The sequence below is a fragment of the Vicia villosa genome, linkage group LG1 (genome assembly GCF_029867415.1).
Source record: "Vicia villosa cultivar HV-30 ecotype Madison, WI linkage group LG1, Vvil1.0, whole genome shotgun sequence".
In the NCBI taxonomy this organism is placed as follows: Eukaryota; Viridiplantae; Streptophyta; class Magnoliopsida; order Fabales; family Fabaceae; genus Vicia; species Vicia villosa.
In genome coordinates this window covers 80,019,094-80,042,502 of record NC_081180.1, presented here as the reverse complement: position 1 = coordinate 80,042,502, position 23,409 = coordinate 80,019,094, and the positions used below count along the sequence as shown (strand labels likewise).

Here is a 23,409-nt window from a genome sequence, read left to right as displayed (position 1 = left end):
TACAAGAGCGCTTTTTCCAGAAAAGCGCTCTTATAGGGGGGGCCTACCAGAGCGCTTTTAAAAGCGCTTTCGTAGCCTATGCCAGTGCTGGCTTTGGCAGCGCTTTAAAGCGCTGTTAAAGGCCAAAAAAAGCGCTTTTAAAAGCCTTGCGCGTTGTAATGCATATTGATCCTTACTTTTCAATTTTTTATTTAGTCCAAAAAATTTAAATTTTATAAAAATTAATCCCAAAATTCTAACAATGAATTATCTTAATACTTCATCCAAACAAAATAATTTAAAAATGAATGAATTTCAATTGAATCATTTAAATTGTTTTGAATTTTAAATTCCTTTAAAATTTTCATTTACCTTATCCAAACACACTCTTAGTGTGCCATTCACAACCCCTTGTCCATGATATTTTTAAAAGATCATGATTTGAAACTTTCACATTTAAGATAACAAACTATATTACTATATATTGGTTTATAATTAAATGAAATCGCGATATAAATCTGCAAATAAGAAACTATTAACAAAAAATATATTAAAAAAATTAAACACATTTTAACAAAAAATGCAATGAGTTTTTAACATTTCAATTGATTTTCTGATTCTCTTAATACTTTCGTAGATGATTGACAAACACATTTTCGTATAGTAAAAATAAAAGTGTAAAAAGTTGAAAAGACTTAAGAAATGAACAAGTAAAATGTGTCATCAAACTAGGTACATTTGAAAGAAAATGAAAATGGAAGAATAGGGAATTAAAATCTTGCACTGGAAAGGCATTGGCTACGACATAGCTCAACTCGACGAGTAGCAAAAATCAATGGTTATCAATTGAATCAACAAATAAAAATAGTTTTGATGTTAAAAACAATATTTGTTTTCCGTTACAATCATTTGGTTATATCGGAAACAAGTGAAAATTAGGGGTGGTCGTGGTACGGTTTGAACGGTTTTGACGTAAAAATCATCTGAATTGCAAGAAAAAAAGTGTATGATTCAGTTTTATTTAGTTGACTTTTAGAAATAAAACTGAATTATACTAAAGGAAACTAATGCGGTTTGAGTTGATTTGATTGTTTTTTACAAAAAAAGTTTATTGAACTATAAATACATATATAAATGATATCATAACTTTGTATTTAGTCGTTTATGCGTTATCAAATAACAACAAAATTGAGGAAGACCAATAGGTTAGAAATTTGAGGTTGATCGATGAATGGCCATTTCATTTCTAATTTCAAGTGCTAGGCCTGAATAAAACAATTTAAAATCGCCTCTTGAGGTAAACCGACAACTTGGTTACCTAACTTTTCAAACTAAGTTTGGTAGTTCACAACCGAACCATCTTGTTTCAATTCGAATAATCCAGCTTGATGGTTATCGTAAGTCGAAGGACCAAAACGTAATTCCAAAGCTTTGGTAAAGGAGAACCAATATGTTAAAAATTGATTTTGGTGCATCCACTTAAACCAACATAAAACATCACCTTTCATATAAAATGATATTAATGATAATCGATTTTCTGGTGGTAAATTGTAAAAATTGAAAACTTGGTCTGCCTGAAAAAACTATTCTAGTAAGTCTGATCCATCAAACATAGCAAGTTCAAGTTTAGGGGTTCTAAAAGGGGGTAATAGTGAAATTTGAGAGGTTTAAGGGTAGAGAATATGCTTGAAATAAGGGAAATTACAATTCTGAGTGGATGTAAATGTTGTTGAAATTACAATTCTGTATAAGATAACTAACTATAAATCTCTTATACATTGGTGCCATTTGGGGGTGACACCTACGCTTAGGTCACCCCTTAAAATTGATTATTTGTGTATTTTCTTTTAAAAAGTACTGGTTATTTAAAAAAAAATCCAATGAATGACTTTAAACTTTTTATTTTATTTTATAATCTTAACTAATAATTATTTTAAAGGTCTGATAACAATTAATATCTCTCATATCACTTGAACATTATAACCATGCGCGAAAATCAAATTCAAAAGAATGTTTTGAAATTCATTGATGTTTTAAGTAATTATGAATAGATTGTTGGAAATTCTTTAAAATATTCTGTTTAAACCAATATTTTAAAAATCGGATTAGAGATCAAACCGATAAAATTTTTGATTCAAGATTCATTTGGTTCAACTGGTTAAACCTATGGTCAAACTATTTGATAAATAAATTAAAAATATAAAACTAAATTTAATGGATAAGTCACATAATCATATGTTCCCTAATTAAAAAAAGAGTGAAGATCCATTTTGGTCCCTCACAAACATTGCACAAGTCAAATTAGTCCCTCACAAAAAGATAGACCCGATTTAGTCCCTTATAAAATTTAACCGGATCTTATTAGTCTTTCTGCGAATATTTTTTTCCAACCGGTTTTTTTCTACTTCCGATTTTTTCCTACTTTAAACCGATTTTTTTTCATACTTTTAAACCGTGACTGGACTGCCACGTTGAATTTTATTTTTTTATTTTTTAAATACTAAATTGATTTTAATTTTTAATTTCATTTTTAAATAATTATGAATTAATAATATCAAAAAGTCAAAATTGTTTCTTATAAGGAACGGACCCAGAATCTTTAAAATATATCTTTATGTCTTTAAAAGATATCTTTGTATTCACCTTAAATGATATTCATTTTACAAATAAACAAATTAATTTCTATTGTTAATTAAGTGTCTATCATTTATAACTAGAAAAATCAATTTCTATTGTTAGTAAAGTGATTATTATTTATCCATAGGCTGAAAACCGTCCAGTAGCAGATTGATAAAACTTAATACTGATGGAGCTTGCAATTCGAATGTTGTTGGCTGTGGAGGTGTCTTACGGGATCACAATGGCACTTGGAAAAGGGGGTTTCTCCAAATTTGTGGGCAATTGCAGTGCTTTAATGGCTAAGTTTTTGGGTGTTCTAGAAGGTTTAAAGCTTTCAAGAAAGCTATGGTTCAATCATTTGGAAATCAATGTTGATTCCTTGATAGTTGTGCAAGCTATCGAAGGAGGAAAGGTGGAAACGATTGAGTGTGTTGCTATTCTTCGGCGTATTTTGGATGCTCTGTCCAATTTTGAAGTCGTAGTGATCTCTCATGTGAATCAGAATTCAAATTCTTGCGCTAATTGTCTGGCTAAGCGGGATGCATGGAGTAAACGTTTGTTGTTTATAAGGAGCTTCCTCAATTCTTGAGGACTTATGTTGAATTAGATGCTAAGGGGATGTGACTCGTCTTGCCTGGTTTGGACATCAGCCCTTCCCGGTGCATCTTTAAGTATAATTTCACCACCATTTTCAAGAGGGCTGTCAATAACAGGTCCCTTTTGTAAATCCTCTTCCTGCTCTTGAGACTTCATCTTGCGCACTTCTACATTTGGAACACGACCTACACAAACAAGAAAACAGAGCATACTTATAATCAATCTACTGCAATATTATTTGAACAGGGGGGGGGGGCACTTACCTGAAAGAATAGCATCAACAGTTGCTTCAAGGCTACGGTGAATGCGCAACTGTGTCTTTGAAATAATCTCTATTGCACAACTAAATGTTGATGGGCCTTTCCTCTCTAGTACTGTCTTCTGAACGCCCCTGCGGCTGGCCTCTTCATCCCCGAGTGTCACGTTTCTCCTTTAGTTGAGTCTTTGTAGTAGTTTTTTTGCTCATTTTGGGCTTAGGCCCTCCCTCATATAAAAAAAAAGTGACTATTATTTACAACAAGACAAATCAATTTTTATTGTTAATAAAATGACTATTATTTACACAGAGACAAATAAGTTTTTATTGTTAATAAAGTGACTATCATTTACAACTAGACAAATCAATTTCTATTGTTAATGAAGTGGCTTACAATTAGAAAAATTAATTTCTATTGTTAATAAAGTGATTATCATTTACAATTAGACAAATCAATTTCTATGGTTAGTAACGTGACTATCAATAACAACTAGACAAATCAATTTCTATTGTTAGTAAATTGACTATCATTTACAAATAGACAAATCAATTTCTATTAAATTGACTATTATTTAATCTGAAGGGACTTGAGTTCGAGACCCTATTGATACAAATTTTGTATTTTTTGTGTTAAATTCATAATTGTTTAATAATTGTTTAAGATTACCAAAAATAATCGGAATCACTTATCATGAATGTATATTGATCTAGCGATAAAGACATAAGATGTGGTTTAAAGGACTTGAGTTCAACTCCTTATAAGAAATAATCTTGACTTTTTATATTATTAATTCATAATTATTTAAAAATGAAATAAAAAATTCAACGTGGTAGTACAGTCACGGTTTAAAACTAGGAAAAAATTGATTTATATTTTAAGTATTGATGGTAACATAATAAATATTTTCAATTTTTTTATAAAAAAAAAATACTAAAATTGACCAATGACAGTCATTTCTTTGAACCGGACGGTTTCACAAAATCGACTCTAATTCTTTAGTTCAAACGGTTTTGAGCGCTTCGATGTGGTTTTTTTGGTTTAACTTTGGTTTTGACCCACCGAAAATTTTACAAGATTGATTGGACCGAAAACACATTTAGTTCTCAATCCAACCGATTGAACCGAACAATTCGGTCCGGTTTTTAAATATTGGTTTAAACCTATCCAACAAATTGCTGAATAAGCTAAAGATATATACAAATTATCAAAAAAGCACCTTTTTTAAAATTGATTTTATTTTTTCTATATAAGCATGTAAAAAGAGGTTTGGTAGAATCCCTAATCTAGTAAATTTTGAATGTCACAAAAAGTAGAATATTTGAAAAAGGTAGACGTGGGTTGGTTTTCTAAACAAAATCACAATAAGAGAGTAAAAATATATACATGGAAAAACTGTTTATAGTATGACCCTTTCGTACCCAATCCTCCCAATTCTATATGTTATTTCTTAATATCAATTAGCAAATACATCCACCTTCCCAAAGAAACAATAATATGATGAATAAATTATTGTACATTTCTAAAAATATTTAGTTAAACCAATCAAATAAATTGTTGAAAAAAAGTAAGATATAAACAAATTGGTAAAAGAGCGCTATTTTTTCAAATTAATTTTTTTTTTTGCCATATATGTAAAATTTCAATTTCACGAAAAGGTGAGACGTTTGAAAAAGATATTTGTGAGTTGGTAATTCGAGGGTTAGACAATATATACACAAAAATTTTGGCTATAAAATGTCTCTTTCACACTTAATTTTTATGTGTCATTTCTTATTCTAAAATAAAAACTCCTTCACCTACTTTTTTTTCTTCTTTTTTTAACTTTATTTTGTACTTCAGCCATGTCAAGCAGAAGGAAAGGTCAAGGTCGCCAAAAGACAGAGATGAAAAAGATGAGCAATGAGAGTCATCTGCAAGTGACTTTTTCAAAGCGTCGTAGTGGACTCTTCAAAAAAGCTAGCGAGCTTTGCACCCTTTGTGGTGTAGACATTGCTCTCGTTGTATTTTCACCTAGCAAAAAAGTATTTTCTTTTGGTCATCCCAATATTTATACGGTCATAGATCGATATCTTTCTCTGATCCCACCCCAAAACAATGACACATTGCAATTTATTGAGGCTCACCGCAGCGTCAACGTGCGCGAGCTTAATGCTCAACTAACTGAAATCAACAACACTTTGGATGCTGAGAAGAAGCTTGGTGATGAGCTAAGTCGCATTCGCAAGGCGGTCGAAGCTCAGTTTTGGTGGGCTTGTCCATTTGATGGAATGAATATGGCTCAACTTGAACTATTAAAGAAAGCTTTGGAGCAACTTAAGATTCTTGTTGTTGAACATGCTGACAAGGTTTTAATTCAGGGTGCTCCTAGCCAAACACTTCCAGCTTTTGTTGGCAATGATTCATCTTCTAACATTTATCTCCATCATCAGCCAAATCCTCAACAACCTCAAATGTTTCAACCAAAACATTTTTAAAACCCTATGTTGCAAACTCATTTGTTTGATGACTCACGATGCATTCATTAATATGGTTCTATAATATGTGTAGTGGAATAAATAATTGTCAGAATTGCGGGAGAATAAATCAGAATTAATCTTTTAGTTTGTAATCATAATTGATCTATGATAAAACTTTATTTGTTCAACCATGTTGTTTTTAATTAGTAAATATTTTTGATGAATTAATTTGATATTTTCCATGAGTATATTGGCAATCTTGATCTCTTTCAATCAAGAAATATATTACTACTATAATATATTTGGTTCTCACATTTTTCAAAATTATAAATTTGACTTCCAAAAATTTACAAATTGGTCCTTAATAATTTTTAAATTTTACAAATTGGTTCTTCAAATTTTTAAAAATTGCACATTGATCCTTACTTTTCAATTTTTTATTTAGTCCAAAAAATTTAAATTTTATAAAAAATAATCCCAAAATTTTAACAATGAATTATCTTAATACTTCATCCAAACAAAATAATTTAAAAATGAATGAATTTCAATTGAATTATTTAAATTGTTTTGAATTTTAAATTCTTTTAAAATTTTCAATTACCTTATCTAAACATATTCTTAAGCTCTGTTTGGTAAGCCATGTTTTCGAGCTTATAGCTTATGTCTTATGTCTTATAAGCTCATATGATAATTTAGACCCGTTTGGTAACGGTCTTTTCATCACGAGCTTATAACTTATTTTACTAGCTTATACTCCCTCCGTTTTTTTATTATAAGTCGTTTTGGAAAAAAAATTGTATTTAAATATAAGTCGCTTTACAATTCCAATGAATAATTAATGCTATTTTTCCTATTATATCCTTAAATATTTATTATTCTCTCTCCTTTCAATTATATAAATTTATCTTCCACATGTCATTAATGAAGGATAATTTTGTAAAAACCTTCATAATTTCTCATTTTCATACAACAATTATTATTTTTCTTAATCTGTGTGAAAAGTCTAAACCGACTTATAATAAAAAACGGAGGGAGTAACTTATTTTCCAAACGCTATTTCAAATAGCGTTTTAACTTATGTCTTATATCTTATCATTTTTTCTTCCTTTTTATCCTTATTATTTTAATTAAAATCCATTTTTAACCCTTATAATTTATTTGAATTTAAAATAAATAAATATATATTAAATATCTTTTATGTCATTTTACATTTATAAGTTAATTGAACCGCTAATTTTACCAAACGCTTCAATTAGCTTATAAGCTATCAGTCTCAACCATCCGCTATAAGCTACAAGTCATCAGTCATCAGCCATCAGTCATAAGCTATAAGTTATCAACTAGCTTATCAGTCAACCGCTATTTTTACTAATCAGACCCTTAGTGGGGCATTCCCAACCCCTTGTCCATGATATTTTTAAAAGATCATGATTTGAAACTTTCACATTTAAGATAACAAACTATATTACTATATATTGGTTTATAATTAAATGAAATCGCCATATAAATCTGCACATAAGAAACTATTAACAAAAAATATATTAAAAAAATTAAACACATTTTAACAAAAAGTGCAATGAGTTTTTAACATTTCAATTGATTTTCTGATTCTCATAATACCTTCCTAGATGATTGACAAACGCATTTTCGTATAGTAAAAATAAAAGTGTAAAAAGTTGAAAAGACTTAAGAAATGAACAAGTAAAATGTGTCATCAAACTAGGTACATTTGAAAGAAAATGAAAATGGAAGAATAGGGAATTAAAATCTTGCACCGGAAAGGCATTGGCTACGACATAGCTCAACTCAATGGTTATCAATTGAATCAACAAATAAAAATAGTTTTGATGGTAAAAACAAAATTTGTTTTCCGTTACAATCATTTGGTTATATTGGAAACAAGTGAAAATTAGGGGTGGTTGTGGTGCGGTTTGAACGGTTTTGACGTAAAAGTAATCTGAATTGTAAGAAAAAAAGTGTGTAATTCAGTTTTATCTAGTTGACTTTTAGAAATAAAACTGAATTAAACTAAAGGAACCCAATGCTGTTTGAGTTGATTTGATTGTTTTCTACAAAAAGTTTATTGAACTATAAATACATATATAGATGATATCATAACTTTGTATTTAGTCGTTTATGCGTTATTAAATAACAACAAAATTGAGGAAGACCAATAGCTTAGAAATTTGAGGTTGATCGATGAATGGCCATTTCATTTCTAATTTCAAGTGCTAGGCCTGAATAAAACAATTTAAAATCGTCTCTTGAGGTAAACCGACAACTTGGTTACCTAACTTTTCAAACTAAGTTTGGTAGTTCACAACCGAACCATCTTGTTTCAATTCGAATAATTCAGCTTGATGGTTATCGTAAGTCGAAGGACCAAAACGTAATTCCAAAGCTTTGGTAAAGGAGAACCAATATGTTAAAAATTGATTTTGGTGCATCCACTTAAACCAATATAAAGCACCACCTTTCATATAAAATGATATTAATGATAATCGATTTTCTGGTGGTAAATTGTAAAAATTGAAAAATTGGTCTGCTTGAAAAAACTATTCTAGTAGGTTTGACCCATCAAACATAGCAAGTTCAAGTTAGGGGTTCTAAAAGGGGTTAATAGTGGAATTTGAGAGATTTGGGGATAGAAAATCTGCTTGAAATAAGGGAAATTACAATTCTGAGTGGATGTAAATGTTGTTGGAAAAACGGAGTAGGGTAGGAAATCGTTGCATAAGATAACCAACTATAAATCTCTTATACATTGGTGCCATTTGGGGGTGACGCCTACACTTAGGTCACCGCTTAAAATTGATTATTTGTGTATTTTCTTTGTAGGTCACCGCTTAAAATTGATTATTTGTGTATTTTCTTTTAAAAAGTACTGGTTATTTTAAAAAAATCCAATGAATGACTCTAAACTTTTTATTTTATTTTATAATCTTAACTAATAATTATTTTAAAGGTCTGATAACAATTAATATCTCTCATATCACTTGAACATTATAACCATGCGCGAAAATCAAATTCAAAAGAATGTTTTAAAATTCATTGATGTTTTAAGTAATTATGAATAAATTGTTGGAAATTCTTTCAAATATTCTGTCTAAACCAATATTTTAAAAATCGGATAAGAGATCAAACCGATAAAACTTTTGATTCAAGATTCATTTGGTTCAACTGGTTAAACCTATGGTCAAACTATTTGATAAATAAATTTAAAATATAAAACTAAATTTAATGGATAAGTCACATAATCATATGTTCCCTAATTAAAAAAAGAGTGAAGATCCATTTTGGTCCCTCACAAACATTGCACAAGTCAAATTAGTCCCTCACAAAAAAATAGACCCGATTTAGTCCCTTATAAAATTTAACCGGATCTTATTAGTCTTTCTGCTAATACTTTTTTCCAACCGGTTTTTTTCTACTTCCGATTTTTTCCTACTTTAAACCGATTTTTTTCATACTTTTAAACTGTGGCTGGACTGCCGCGTTGAACTTTATTTTTTATTTTTTAAATACTAAATTGATTTTTATTTTTAATTTCATTTTTAAATAATTATGAATTAATAATATCAAAAAGTGAAAATTGTTTCTTATAAGGAACGAACCCAGAATCTTTAAAATATATCTTTATGTCTTTAAAAGATATCTTTGTATTCACCTTAAATGATATTCATTTTACAAATAGACAAATTAATTTCTATTGTTAATTAAGTGACTATCATCTATAACTAGAAAAATCAATTTCTATTGTTAGTAAAGTGACTATTATTTATCCATAGGCTGGAAATCGCCCACTAGCAGATTGATAAAACTTAATACTGATGGAGCTTGCAATTCGAATGTTGCTGGCTGTGGAGGTGTCTTACGGGATCACAATGGCACTTGGAAAGGGGGTTTCTTCAAATTTGTGGGCAATTGCAGTGCTTTAATGGCTAAGTTTTTGGGTGTTCTAGAAGGTTTAAAGCTTTCAAGAAAGCTAGGGTTCAATCATTTGGAAATCAATGTTGATTCCTTGATAGTTGTACAAGCTATCGAAGGAGGAAAGGTGGGAACAACTGAGTGTGTTGCTATTCTTCGGCGTATTTTGGATGCTCTATCCAATTTTGAAGACGTAGTGATCTCTTATGTGAATCAGAATTCAAATTCTTGCGCTGATTGTCTGGCTAAGCGCGGATGCATGGAGTGAAAGTTTGTTATTTATAAGGAGCTTCCTCAATTCTTGAGGACTTATGTTGAATTAGATGCTAAGGGGATTGTTTCTCCTTTAGTTGAGTCTTTGTAGTTTTTTTTGTTTCTTTTGGGCTTAGGCCCCCCTTATATAAAAAAAAAAGTGACTACTATTTACAACAAGACAAATCAATTTTTATTGTTAATAAAATGACTATTATTTACACAGAGATAAATAAGTTTTTATTGTTAATAAAGTGACTATCATTTACAACTAGACAAATCAATTTCTATTGTTAATGAAGTGGCTTACAATTAGAAAAAATCAATTTCTATTGTTAATAAAGTGATTAAAATTTACAATTAGACAAATCAATTTCTATGGTTAGTAACGTGACTATCAATAACAGCTAGACAAATCAATTTCTATTGTTAGTAAATTGACTATCATTTACAAATAGACAAATCAATTTCTATTGTAAAATTGACTATTATTTAATCTGAAGGGACTTGAGTTCGAGACCCTATTGATACAAATTTTGTGTTCTTTGTGTTAAATTCATAATTGTTTAAGATTACCAAAAATAATCGGAATCACTTATCATGAATATATTGATCTAGCGGTAAAGACATAAGATGTGGTTTAAAGGACTTGAGTTCAACTCTTTATAAGAAATAATCTTGACTTTTTATATTATTAATTCATAATTATTTAAAAATGAAATAAAAAAATTCAACGTGGTAGTCCCACTCACGGTTTAAAATTAGGAAAAAATTGATTTGAAAAAAATATTAACCCTTAAATTTTATAAGGGATTAAATCGGATTCATTTTTTGTGGAGGGAGAATATTTTAAGTATTGATGGTAACATAATAAATATTTTCAATTTTTTTATAAAAAAAATACTAAAATTGACCAATGACAGTGATTGCTTTGAACCGAACGGTTTCACAAAATCGACTCTAATTCTTTAGTTCAAACGGTTTTGAGCGGTTCGATGTGGTTTTTTTTGGTTTAACTTCGATTTTGATCCACATAAAATTTTACAAGATCGATTGAACCGAACAATTCGGTCCGGTTTTTAAAACATTGGGTTAAAATATCCAACAAATTGCTGAATAAGCTAAAGATATATACAAATTATAAAAAAGCACCTTTTTTAAAATTGATTTTATTTTTTTCTACAATTTATTTGATTGGTTTAAACTAAATATTTTTAGAAATGTACAATAATTTATTCATCATATTATTGTTTCTTTGGGAAGGTGGATGTATTTGCTAATTGATATTAAGAAATAACATATAGAATTGGGAGAATTGGGTATGAAGGGGTCATACTATAAACAATTTTTCCATGTATATATTTTTGCTCTCTTATTGTGATTTTGTTTAGAAAACCAACCCACGTCTACCTTTTTCAAATATTCTACTTTTTATGATGAATAAATTATTGTACATTTCTAAAAATATTTAGTTAAACCAATCAAATAAATTGTTGAAAAAAAGTAAGATATAAACAAATTGGTAAAAGAGCGCTATTTTTTCAAATTAATTTTTTTTTGCCATATATGTAAAATTTCAATTTCACGAAAAGGTGAGACGTTTGAAAAAGATATTTGTGAGTTGGTAATTTGAGGGTTAGACAATATATACACACAAAATTTTGGCTATAAAATGTCTCTTTCACTTAATTTTTATGTGTCATTTCTTATTCTAAAATAAAAACTCCTTCACCTACTTTTTTTTCTTCTTTTTTTAACTTTATTTTGTACTTCAGCCATGTCAAGCAGAAGGAAAGGTCAAGGTCGCCAAAAGACAGAGATGAAAAAGATGAGCAATGAGAGTCATCTGCAAGTGACTTTTTCAAAGCGTCGTAGTGGACTCTTCAAAAAAGCTAGCGAGCTTTGCACCCTTTGTGGTGTAGACATTGCTCTCGTTGTATTTTCACCTAGCGAAAAAGTATTTTCTTTTGGTCATCCCAATATTTATACGGTCATAGATCGATACCTTTCTCTGAGCCCACCCGAAAACAACGACACATTGCAATTTATTGAGGCTCACCGCAGCGTCAACGTGCGCGAGCTTAATGCTCAACTAACTGAAATCAACAACACTTTGGATGCTGAGAAGAAGCTTGGTGATGAGCTAAGTCGTATTCGCAAGGCGGTCGAAGCTCAGTTTTGGTGGGCTTGTCCATTTGATGGAATGAATATGGCTCAACTTGAACTATTAAAGAAAGCTTTGGAGCAACTTAAGACTCTTGTTGTTGAACACGCTGACAAGGTTTTAATTCAGGGTGCTCCTAGCCAAACACTTCCAACTTTTGTTGGCAATGATTCATCTTCTAACATTTATCTCCATCATCAGCCAAATCCTCAACATCCTCAAATGTTTCAACCAAAACATTTTTAAAACCCTATGTTGCAAACTCATTTGTTTGATGACTCACGATGCATTCATTAATATGGTTCTATAATATGTGTAGTGGAATAAATAATTGTCAGAATTGCGGGAGAATAAATCAGAATTAATCTTTTAGTTTGTAATCATAATTGATCTATAATAAAACTTTATTTGTTCAACCATGTTGTTTTTAATTAGTAAATATTTTTGATGAATTAATTTGATATTTTCCATGAGTATATTGGCAATCTTGATCTCTTTCAATCAAGAAATATATTACTACTATAATATGTTTGGATTTTCTTTTATACGAGCAAAATAAAGACTTAGTAGTCATCCACAATTTAAAATCAAACAACCATTTATACTCATTGAATTCACTTACTTGTTTCATGCTAACAATGAAATCCAACCTAAAAAATGTTATGGAAAACTCCCGGGGTGAAATATGTCTTAAAATATTTGTTGATGAAGAGAAATAAAATATATTTTGAGATATCCAAAAATTAGAAAGTAAAAAGTAACAAAAATATCTAGTTTGGACGATTTGCGGATTTCGAATTTGACCAATTCAAATTGCAAATCTACTATTTAATGTTAGAATATTGGATATATATTAATTTAAAAATTGTATAAATTATATTATAAAATATTTATAATATTTTATTTTAATAATTAATGGGTTAGTTTTTTAGACTTCAGTTATATATAATTTTACCATGAGTATAGCGAACTAGGTAAACAAACCTTTCGTCTTTTATCGCTTTATTCAGTTATAATTACTGTTTAATGATTATTTTTGTTGAAGGCTAATTAATTTGGTTGCTATTGTTCTTAACCTCACATATCAAAGTATTGATTGAAATTGAACCTTGTCGTTATTCACAACAAGTGGCGCCCACCGTGGGGCAAAGGGGTATCATTTGCAAGTGAGCACCATTGGTAGATGAGAGATCGAGAAATTTTCCGAAAACAACGACTTTGGGTTGTGAAAAATTAAGATGCAAGAAATTTTATTTCAAGAGAAGTGTATCGATGCTTTAAAGAGTGAAACATTGACGCATGCAACGCTTATACAAGCACAGAAGACCGAGATGGTGGATAAGGCCATGATTGTCATTATCTTGTGCCTCGAGAATAAAGTTCTAAGAGAAGTCTTCAGGGAGCAAAATGCGGTTTCTATGTGGGAAAAACTTGAATCATTATATATGAGAAAGTCTTTGGCTCATAGGCTGTGTCTGAAACAACAACTCTACTCTTTTTAGTGGAGCAGCTTATAGAATTTCACAAGATTATTGATGTTGTAATACGGTGAACTGACTTTATTCGAAATGTTGCGGATAGCAAGAGTCGCCACCGACTTTTATTTTATCCAAATATCAGAAAGGCTAAAAGAACAGGAAAAGACCTTTTAAAAAGATTTTGAGTTCGGGGGGTAAGTTATACAAAGGGAAGGTGTAAGGCACCATTTGCATCCATGGTTTTCCATGGGCTCTTAATTGCTTAGCTCACTTGTTTGTTTTGAAATGTTTGAAAAGGAGGTGTGAAAAGTAAAAACTTTGAAGAAGAACTTTAGCTTGTAAATAAGCGTAGTCTTTTTGAAAAGTATTTGAAAATTAGTGGGAAAAAGAGTTTGAATTTTGAATTTGAATTGAGCAAGCAATTAAAAACAACCTACCCTAAGTTTGAAAAATCGTTCTTTTAGCTTTTCGGGCAAAAGGGTCTATCCACACCATGAGAGTGCAAGAAATCTTTCAATTGGATGTTTGAAGGGTCATCGAGATATCATTCGCCATAAGACTGTCCCTTGCCATAAAGAAGGCAGGTAGTCTAAGGGAAGGATATAATAGTCATTAATCTTTTTAGGCATCATGCGAGGATACCTTAGCAATGGGACAATCATCTTATTTTTCCGAGGCAACATCGAGGGACTAGATGATTTTTATTATTTAAGGCAACCTTGCTTGAGGTATCCTCGAAATCGAGGGACTTGACTATTTAGTACACTTAGAGGCAACAGGCAACAATTAAGGCAACAGTATAAGGCAACAAGGCAACCAGAGGGATTACCCTAAAGGTGTGTGGGTGCAACAATCACGTGAGTCAATTCAGTTATTTATCTTACAATTAGTGAGCTAATTTGTTTTAAACAAGGCTTGCACTCCCTAAGATTACTAACCACGCAGTTAAAAAAAATAAATAAATAAAGGCAGAAAAACATAATGTCCTTTTACAATAAACATCTGCGGGGAAGGGGATATAAAAGACAGAAAATAAGAGGGAACGATAATTAAGATAAACCCTTGAATGCCTTGATCTCCCTCAAACTCTCAATCGACTCTGAAAATTAAAAGGAAAATAAGCAAGGGTTAGTGTATTACAGATTCAATGGCTATTGAGGCAAACCCTATTAAAAGGCCAAATAAAATAAAATAAAAATAAAATGATATTTAAACAAGAGAAATTAGAAAACTTAGATTTTATGATCCGATAGGGCGCGTGGCTGAAAGATCTTGATTAACCCTGAAAATTGGGCACAAAGAAGAGAAATGTTATTGCATTAACTGATCTAAACCCTAATTGATTAGGAACCCCAAAGAGTTTACAAACCCTAACCCTGAATTTAAGAAAACTTATTGTGACCCAAAAAGTTTATAAAGCTTAAAAATGCGTTAGTGGACAACACCTACGAATTCTAGGGTTTATAAATAAATCGAGGTTAACAAACCTAAAAATTAACTATTAATTTTCAATTAATTAATTAATCAAAAGTATATACAAAATAATAATTTTTATGGTTAGAAACAATTATTTTAATGTTATGAGGAAAATCGAGTTTTCGATTAAATAAATTAAAAGGCTATATGGAATTATTATAATAATAATAAACTTTTAAATGAAATAAGTTAAATAAATAAAAATAAGAAAAAAAGAAATAAAGAAAAAGGTTTATGTAATTGAAAATAATTAAAAAAAAATTTAAAGAAACTTAGCTGGGATTCTGTGTGCATGGCTCTTGAGGGTCCATGGTGGTCCTGCAAACTGGTGGGCGTTGGATCAGATGAGTGCTTGATCTGATGGCTGCACATGAAGGCGTCCCGTAGAGACGCGTAGGATAATGCGTACTCGATTTGCAGGCTGGTACAAACAAATAAATGGTGAAAATAAAATGTCTGACGCTGGGATAGAACCCACGTCGTCTTGGTTGCCAACAAAACCATCATGCCACACGCGCTGCAACCATTGAATTGTTGTTAATCCACACGCAAAAACTATTAATAATATAATAAAAACTGAGTGGAAAATTCAACGTTAGTCAAAAGTGGGCCCTCATGTTATTCTTGGAGCCAATCGTAGGAAGAGAGATGAATTCCATTGAACGACCATCCAATCAGAACGCGTCCTTGGGCCACGCATGCACTGACCGGTGACTGCAATTTTCAGACCATCACCGGCGGCGCTTCGTCCAGCTTCTCCGGCGAGAAGTACTTTCAAAAACCTGCGATATTCAACCAAAACGAACAAACGAAAAGCCCAGATCTACTATTTAAGGTGCTGCGAGTTCAATGGACATGTTAGTTTCTCTTGAAACGGCCTTAATCGATCGAAACGAATGTGACCTTCTTGGAGCCCTAACAATGGTGACATGCGATCCAGACCTCCCAGCTCCGTATTAATGGCTCCAGGCTTCTTTAAACAATGTCAGTAACTCGTATATATGGTCAATTTGGATCAAAATATGACAAAGCAAGAGATATAGAAGGCAGAACTTTGATGAATATATAAGACGTGATATGAACATTTCAATCGTTACCTGACTCAACTAACTGTGTGTACTTACTATTTATTACCTCAGAAAGAGAATGGAATGGCTGGCTTCGATTGAAACTTGCTTGAATGGTGTTTGTGATTATGCCCTAATCTTGCTCTTCTTTGAAACTCCAAGAACCCTATTTTTCTCCTTTTTTCTTCGTCCCATATAGTATGAAATTACAAGGTATATATAAGTGAAGGAATTAGGGTAACAATAATGGAAGGAAATCCAATCTTTTGAGTCATGGAAATTTGATTGAAAAATCACATATTCTTCCTATTTTTGGATCTTCTCTTTCCATATCTTGTACCAACGAATTTTGAGCTTCTTTGTAGTATTATTTGGGCCTCCAAATAACTAAGACCAAAGCCTCATGAATTGATCCATTCATTTTTAGTATTTTACTTAATTTACTTAGCTTTTATTTGAATAAAATCTAAATAAATAAAAAAAAAATATGAAGAAGGTTTTATAGGTCCTTATTAGGCTTATGATCATGTTTGGAATGTAATTCCTAGGCCCATTAGCTTAAAAAGTACAAAGTTATGAAATTAGGGTTTCACATGTCTCTTGAAATTTGACCAACTTGTACACCTCGTATCTCTTTCAATTTTGATCATATGGAAGTGATCTAGGACTTTTTAGAAAGCTTAAAGAGTCCTCTAACCATTGTCTTTGGTCTCATGTCAAAATAATTTTCCATGCTCCTTGTATGCTCTTTTGAAAAAGATGACTTTTGGTTGACTTTCAAAAGAGACCTGTAATGTTTTGAGTAATATCTCCCAAATGAAGCATTTTTAGACTTGGCTTGTGAGAGACAAAATTGTATAGAATCCAATTTCCTTCAAAATGAGCTTTGGATGGAAAATTTCTGATGTTCTATGTGGGAGTTATGGCTGGTCAAAGTTCAGTTGACTTTCTCCTATGAAAACCCTAATTTTGAAACTTTTGGAATTGTTGATTTCTGATCTTTCCTTGATGAACCATGATCAATTATTGATCAAATGGTGAATGATACTTTAATATGAGGATGTTGACAAAAAATCAGGAGTTTTGACTGTACTTTGACCACAGTTGACTTTTAAGTCAAACCAGTCGACTGTTGACTTTCTGAACAATTGAGTGATCAATCTTTTGAATTGATACCTGAAATTTGTTATGGAAGTAGTGTGGAGTATCATAGACCATATGGGATGCCTTGGAGCCTTTGGTTCATTGACTTTTCCTTAGGACAACAAAACCCTAATTCTTTGAGCCTTATTTAGGAGAGGGTGTCTTTGAGCTTTGTACCTTGATTTGAATTTGAACAAGAGAAATAGTATGGGAAAATTTTGGGGTATGACATATGTCCTTAAGAATATTCAAGTGAAGATTGATGATTAGGACAAACTTTACTCTTGTTGGATTCATTACATAGATCTTTTGAGCAATTTAAGGATTCCCTCCTTTATGGTAAGTAAGGTACTATTACTTTAGATGAAGTCCAGACAGCGGTGAAATCCAGAGAATTTTCAAAGTCGAAAGATTTGAAGATTGAAGATAATGGTGAAGGCTTAAGTGTGTCAAGAGGAGGATATGAGCGTAAAGGGATGTCCAAATCAAATATGTTTGACAAATCAAAGGTAAAATGTTTTAATTGTCAAAAAACCGATCACTTTAAGAAGGATCGTCTTGAGAGAAAGGTCAATGGTTGCCTTAGATGAGGATGGTTATGAGGATGCTGGTGCACTAGTGGTATCGATTTTGGAGACTGAAGATAGTGGGGTCATAGACTCAGGTTGCTCTTATCACATGTGTCCAAGAATATAATACTTTGAGATTTTGAAGTTGGTGCAAGGTGGAGTAGTCCGCCTTGGTGATAATAAGTCTTGCAAGATTCATTGTATTGGTACGATCAGACTTAAAATGTTTGACGATCGTGCGTTTCTTCTTCATAATGTGAGGTATGTTCCAGAACTCAAGAGAAATTTGTTATCTATAAGCATGTTTGATGATATAGGCTACTGCACTAGAGTTGAACGTGGAGTGTTGAAGATTTCACATGATGAAATGATTATTGTTAAAGGGTCTAAAATACATGGTCTATATATTTTAGAAGGTTCAAATGTTTTTATTCATTCATCATTAATTAGTGAAGGATTTCATGACAAGAAAAAGCTATGGGATTTGAGGTCAAGGCGTTATGACTACCTTAAGACTGTTTCAGAAGTGTATAATAAATTTTGTAGAGAACAAGAGATAAAAATTCATGGTATTGTCGAGTTGTTATTCAGTCTTTGGGGAATGGCTGATGTTAAAACAACTTACTTGATTGGTAGATTTTTTTCTTCAGAGGAAGAATAGTAAGAACCAAGGCATAAACGTGTTAGAAACTATAACGGAGAAAACTTAATTTGAGGTGGATTTTCCTATTATGGATACTAGTAGTAGTGAGGGAACGGTTATAGAGATCTTTGATTATCATTTGACTCATAATAAGGTAAGGAGGAGGATTGTAACATCTCAAAGGAACAGTTATACTAGCCTTGACTGTTATGCTTTGAATGTGGTTGAAGGGTTAAAATATTCATAAAGAAGGACCTTTAGGAAGGCACTCGAAAGTAGGTGGAGTCAACGATGGTTAAAAAATATGCTTGTGGGCTTGTTAAATTTCATAGGCAGTAAAAGGCAATTGGAAACAAGTTGATGCAAGTGGCGAGATCAAGATTCAAGGGTGACTTGAATTTGATCAAGATTATTGATTAGAGTTTCAATATGGTAGAGAGCAACAAGGTTGTTGATGTTTAAATTGACATCATTACGGTTTCAAGTCAAGGTGGAGATTGTTGAGGTATGCCCTAAAACCTTTGTTGATGAAGAGAAAGAAAATATATTTTGAGATTGTCAAAAATCAGGAAGCTAAAAAGTAACAAGAACATCTGGTTTGAACGATTCGCGGATTTCGAGTTTGACTAGTTTGATTTGCGGATCCGTTATTTAATGTTAGAATATTTGATATATATTAATTTAGAAATAGTCTAAATTAATATCAAATATACTATAAGATATTTATAATATTGTATTCTAATAATTAATTGGTTGTGTTTTTTGAACGTGGGTTTCAGCTATTATATATATATATATATATATATATATATATATATATATATATATATATATATATATATATATATATATATATATATATATATATATATATATATATTTCGTTGTTATTTTGAAAGTGTGACAATATTAGGGTTTATAGGGTTTATGGTATTCTCAAGGGAAAACTTAGAAAGATAAAGGTTTTAGGAAACCTTTGGATATATCTAAGGGTTTGGGAAATATTTTTAAACAACTTGGGTTTGAGTGATTCATATATTAAGAGTTGGAGAGGTTGGGAAACACTCGGATAAAAAATAGGGGTTGTTCTTAGGAGCCTTTAGGGTTGTTCTTGGATATTCTGAAGGTTAAAGCTTTTTTGTGTAACTCATTTGTAATCTTTTGTAATAACTTTCTGAGTATAGTGAATTGGAGAGATGCTCTCTCTCTCCCAAAGTAGATATTTTGATCGAACTGGGTAAACAAACCTTTCTCCTTTTATCACTTTATTTTGTTATAATTATTACTTATCGGTTATTATTGCTGAAGGAAATTTATTTTGGTTGCTATTGTTCTTTGCCTCACATATCAAATTATTGGTTGAAATTGAACCTTGTCGTTATTCACAACACTCATAATCTTTGAACCACTGATTTTTCCAATCATCTCCTTCTGCTAATAGGTTCTCCAAATCACCATCGTTTTCTTCCGCCAGAAGACATAAGTTAGGACCCAAAGCTGTCGCAGTGATAGAAAAAAATCCCTCTTCAAGAAGGCTCTGTGCTACTCCAAAGGCAAGTCCTGGGCTACGGACAACACCTACTTTGGCCTTACAAAATCTGTTAGTTTCAACCTTAGAATAGGAGTAAAAGAAAGTCTTACAAGCTTCTTTATTTTCTGCAGGTTTCTTCGATTTGTCTCATGTGATGGCTTCTGCATAGGATCTAGAAGGGCCAGAAGTTGTGTTGTTAATGAACCTGCTTTCCTTAACTTGTTCAGATCCGCTGCCAATGACGATACCAACACACTGCCTGTTGTTTTTCCTATGATTCAATAGTTCTTCTTTCCTTTTGATATTTGAAATATTAGCTTTTATTTTTACTCCTTCTAACCATATATTATCCATTTTTGTCTCCAGATTCTTCTCATCCTTAGCATTGATGAATCTAACGAATCCAAAACGGTTGCCTCTCCAATCTCTCTTAGGAGGTATAACTATCTCCTATATCAATCCTAATTCCTTAAACTCCATAAACAAGTCTCTAGCATTCCATTTGTCCCCAAATTCTGTGAAAAAAATTGTTGTTAATAGGTTCCTCTTCACACCATGTTCCTTTTTGAGAATGTCCCATTTTGTGCCTCCTCCTATCCTCCTGTTGTTCCTCTCCTTCACTTGTATCCATCCTTCCGCCATAGATTGCTCAGTTGAAAATGAAAACACAGAAAAGTCAAACTCTCTTGGCACTCTCTCTCTTGTTACTCTCTCATCTCTAATTACCAACAATATTGTCATGGATAGCTAACCGAGCTAAAAAGTAGGCTCTCTCCTCTCTCCACTCTCTCTCTCTCTCTCTGTGGTTTAATAACCCATTTTTGAAACTCATTAAGGTTTTCTGGATTAACTTAGTCAATATCCCTTTGTAGGTTCTATCATTACTTCGAGTGTCATTTATTTTTCTCTTTGCAACCATAACAACTGCTCCTTACAGCCTATATTCACTTCCACATTATTCACTTCTATCTTCCATTCTGGATTATGGAATTGAAGAAAGGTTAGGCTTCTCCTATTGTGGAATTAAGGTATCCTCTTTGATTTCAATCAATAGGCACATGCATAGGTTCAGTGAAGCAAATCAACTGAGATGGTAACAAGAAATTATAAAGAAGAAAGAGATATACCAACATACACACTTTACTTTCCGGTAGTTTTCCGGTGAGATTTCACGGTAGGTTCTGATTTCTTTTCTTCTTCTGCTTTTCGTATTTACTTTTTCTCTCTTCTCATCTGATTCGAATTCTGGTTGCTGGTGGTATTGTTGTGCTGAAGCTATTTCGATTGTGTTGTGTTATGTGTTGATGGATTTGTTGTGTTATGGACTTCACTTGTGCAGGTTCATGAACCGAGTTTTAAGATGGAAGGGTTTTGAGGTAAGGGTGTTGATGTTTTATGGAGTAAGAGAGCTACAGGTCAATGAAGGAAAGTTGGAGGAAGATGAACAAATTATAAAATTCCAGATATAATTTAATTTGAGGAACCTTACAGTAGATGTTCCTATGTTATTTAATTTGAGGAAGATTAACAAAATTTAAAATTCCAGAAATTACTTTAGCGTTAGTTTTTCCAACGCTAACTCCATCGCAAGAGTTGGACAAATCCACCTGTCACTGTCACGTAGATTTTTAACAGACTTTGACTAACGGAGTAGACAGAAAGAACATATATGCATCTGTTAAAAAGTTAAATGACCATTTTGGCAAGAAAAAAAGTTAAGGGATCAAAATGAACATAGGGGTATAGTTAAGGGACTAAAATGAGTATTTTGCCTATATATTTTCTTGGTTTTTATAGTTTATCATACCTATCTTAAATCCACGACTTTGCAGGATTTGAGCAAACTCGTTATCAACTGAACTAATCTTCGTTGACTTTTATCAATTGAGTTAATTGAATATATAGCTTAATTGAATTTAAATACATATTTCATACCACCAATCAAATCGACTTACATAAGTAGTGATATAGAATACAAATATTTGATATCAAAAAAATTGTCATATATAACACTGTTTTAGTATTTTTTTTTTGCCAAATCATATTTACTTAAATAAATAAATTTTAAAATATATCACTCTTTTGTTTCAATTTTTTAATGATTTTAGCACAACAACAATTATCAAGTCTTATCCTACTAAGTGGAGTCGGCTACATGAATCAACTCTATAGATAAATAGTAGAGTAGATTCTTTATGTTTTTTCTTCTCTCACTTTATGATTGAGTGACTTATTTAAAAGAAGAAAATAAATTTTTTTTATCTAGCAAACCTAACACCATAAAGCATTGTTAAAATATAAATTTATGTGTAATTTAGAAATAAGGTTGTATTGTTATATGCATGTCTTTACTGCGTAAAGATATAACAACATTCAATTAGTTATTTCAATCAAAACCTAATTGTATTTTTGAGATACTGTAGTAATAGAGCACATAGAGTTATTGGCTTCAAAAGCATGTGATGACAATTTGTCATACAATGTTTTTAATATTAAAGTGTTTTTCATTTTATAGGTTTTAATAAATATTTCGAAAAATTATGGAAAACATCAATCTATGTCGAAATAATCCTAAACAGACAAATTTCATAGTGTTTTACTTAGAAATGATCACAGAAAAACAAGATATAGAATATAAAAGTATTTCATGTACTTGGATATGATATCCAGGCTAATTGTCGACTTACTTATGTACTGCTTCTACCCAGCTCGAGAATCCTATTTTATGTTTAAGCCAATAGCAGTTCAATAGTTTTGACTTGGACCTTTGAGATTGTAATCTCTTCTAGTGCTTTTGGAGGATGTTGTCATATTGATGGTGGTTATATTTTCTGAGACCTAGCATGGTGCTCTTTGGTGGAATTGTTGTTTGGCGTTGTTCCTTAGTTTTATACCATTTTATTTTCTATTGTTTTTGTTGTTGTTATTTCTCTTGGTGTCTTTTTAATTCTTTTAATCTCTTAGAACTATTTTGAATTTCTATTTCTTCCTGGTGTTCTTTTGAATTCTTTGATTCTCTTTGAATTTCTATTTCTTATATATCTATTAACATTTTTCTTTCAAAAAAAAAAATGGAAGGTATCATTGCATTGCTTTGTTGGGTGTGCCTTTATTCTAGTGCTGTAAAGTTTTGAAGTATAGATGTCTTCCGGATGTATGAAGAAGCTATGAGACACAAAAATGTAGTCTTTCATGGAATGTTTTTTGATATTTTTTCCCCATTTAGTAATCACTGACATTCAGGAAATAGG

The 23,409-nt window shown here is 31.4% G+C and overlaps 2 protein-coding genes across 2 annotated transcripts; both read left to right on the top strand.

The window, feature by feature from the left end:
• The first annotated feature begins 5,293 nt into the window (after positions 1–5,293).
• LOC131610529 (agamous-like MADS-box protein AGL62) lies at positions 5,294–5,926 on the top strand. Its single transcript, XM_058882497.1, has one exon. The coding sequence runs from the start codon at positions 5,294–5,296 to the stop codon at positions 5,924–5,926; it is 633 nt and encodes a 210-aa protein (XP_058738480.1).
• Positions 5,927–11,864: 5,938 nt separating this feature from the next.
• Positions 11,865–12,497, top strand: LOC131610519 (agamous-like MADS-box protein AGL62). Its single transcript, XM_058882486.1, has one exon. The coding sequence runs from the start codon at positions 11,865–11,867 to the stop codon at positions 12,495–12,497; it is 633 nt and encodes a 210-aa protein (XP_058738469.1).
• Positions 12,498–23,409: the final 10,912 nt, after the last annotated feature.

Excerpts from the sequence above, each read along its gene's own strand:
- LOC131610529 (XM_058882497.1), top strand. The coding sequence starts at position 5,294 with ATGTCAAGCAGAAGGAAAGGTCAAGGTCGCCAAAAGACAGAGATGAAA.
- LOC131610519 (XM_058882486.1), top strand. The coding sequence starts at position 11,865 with ATGTCAAGCAGAAGGAAAGGTCAAGGTCGCCAAAAGACAGAGATGAAA.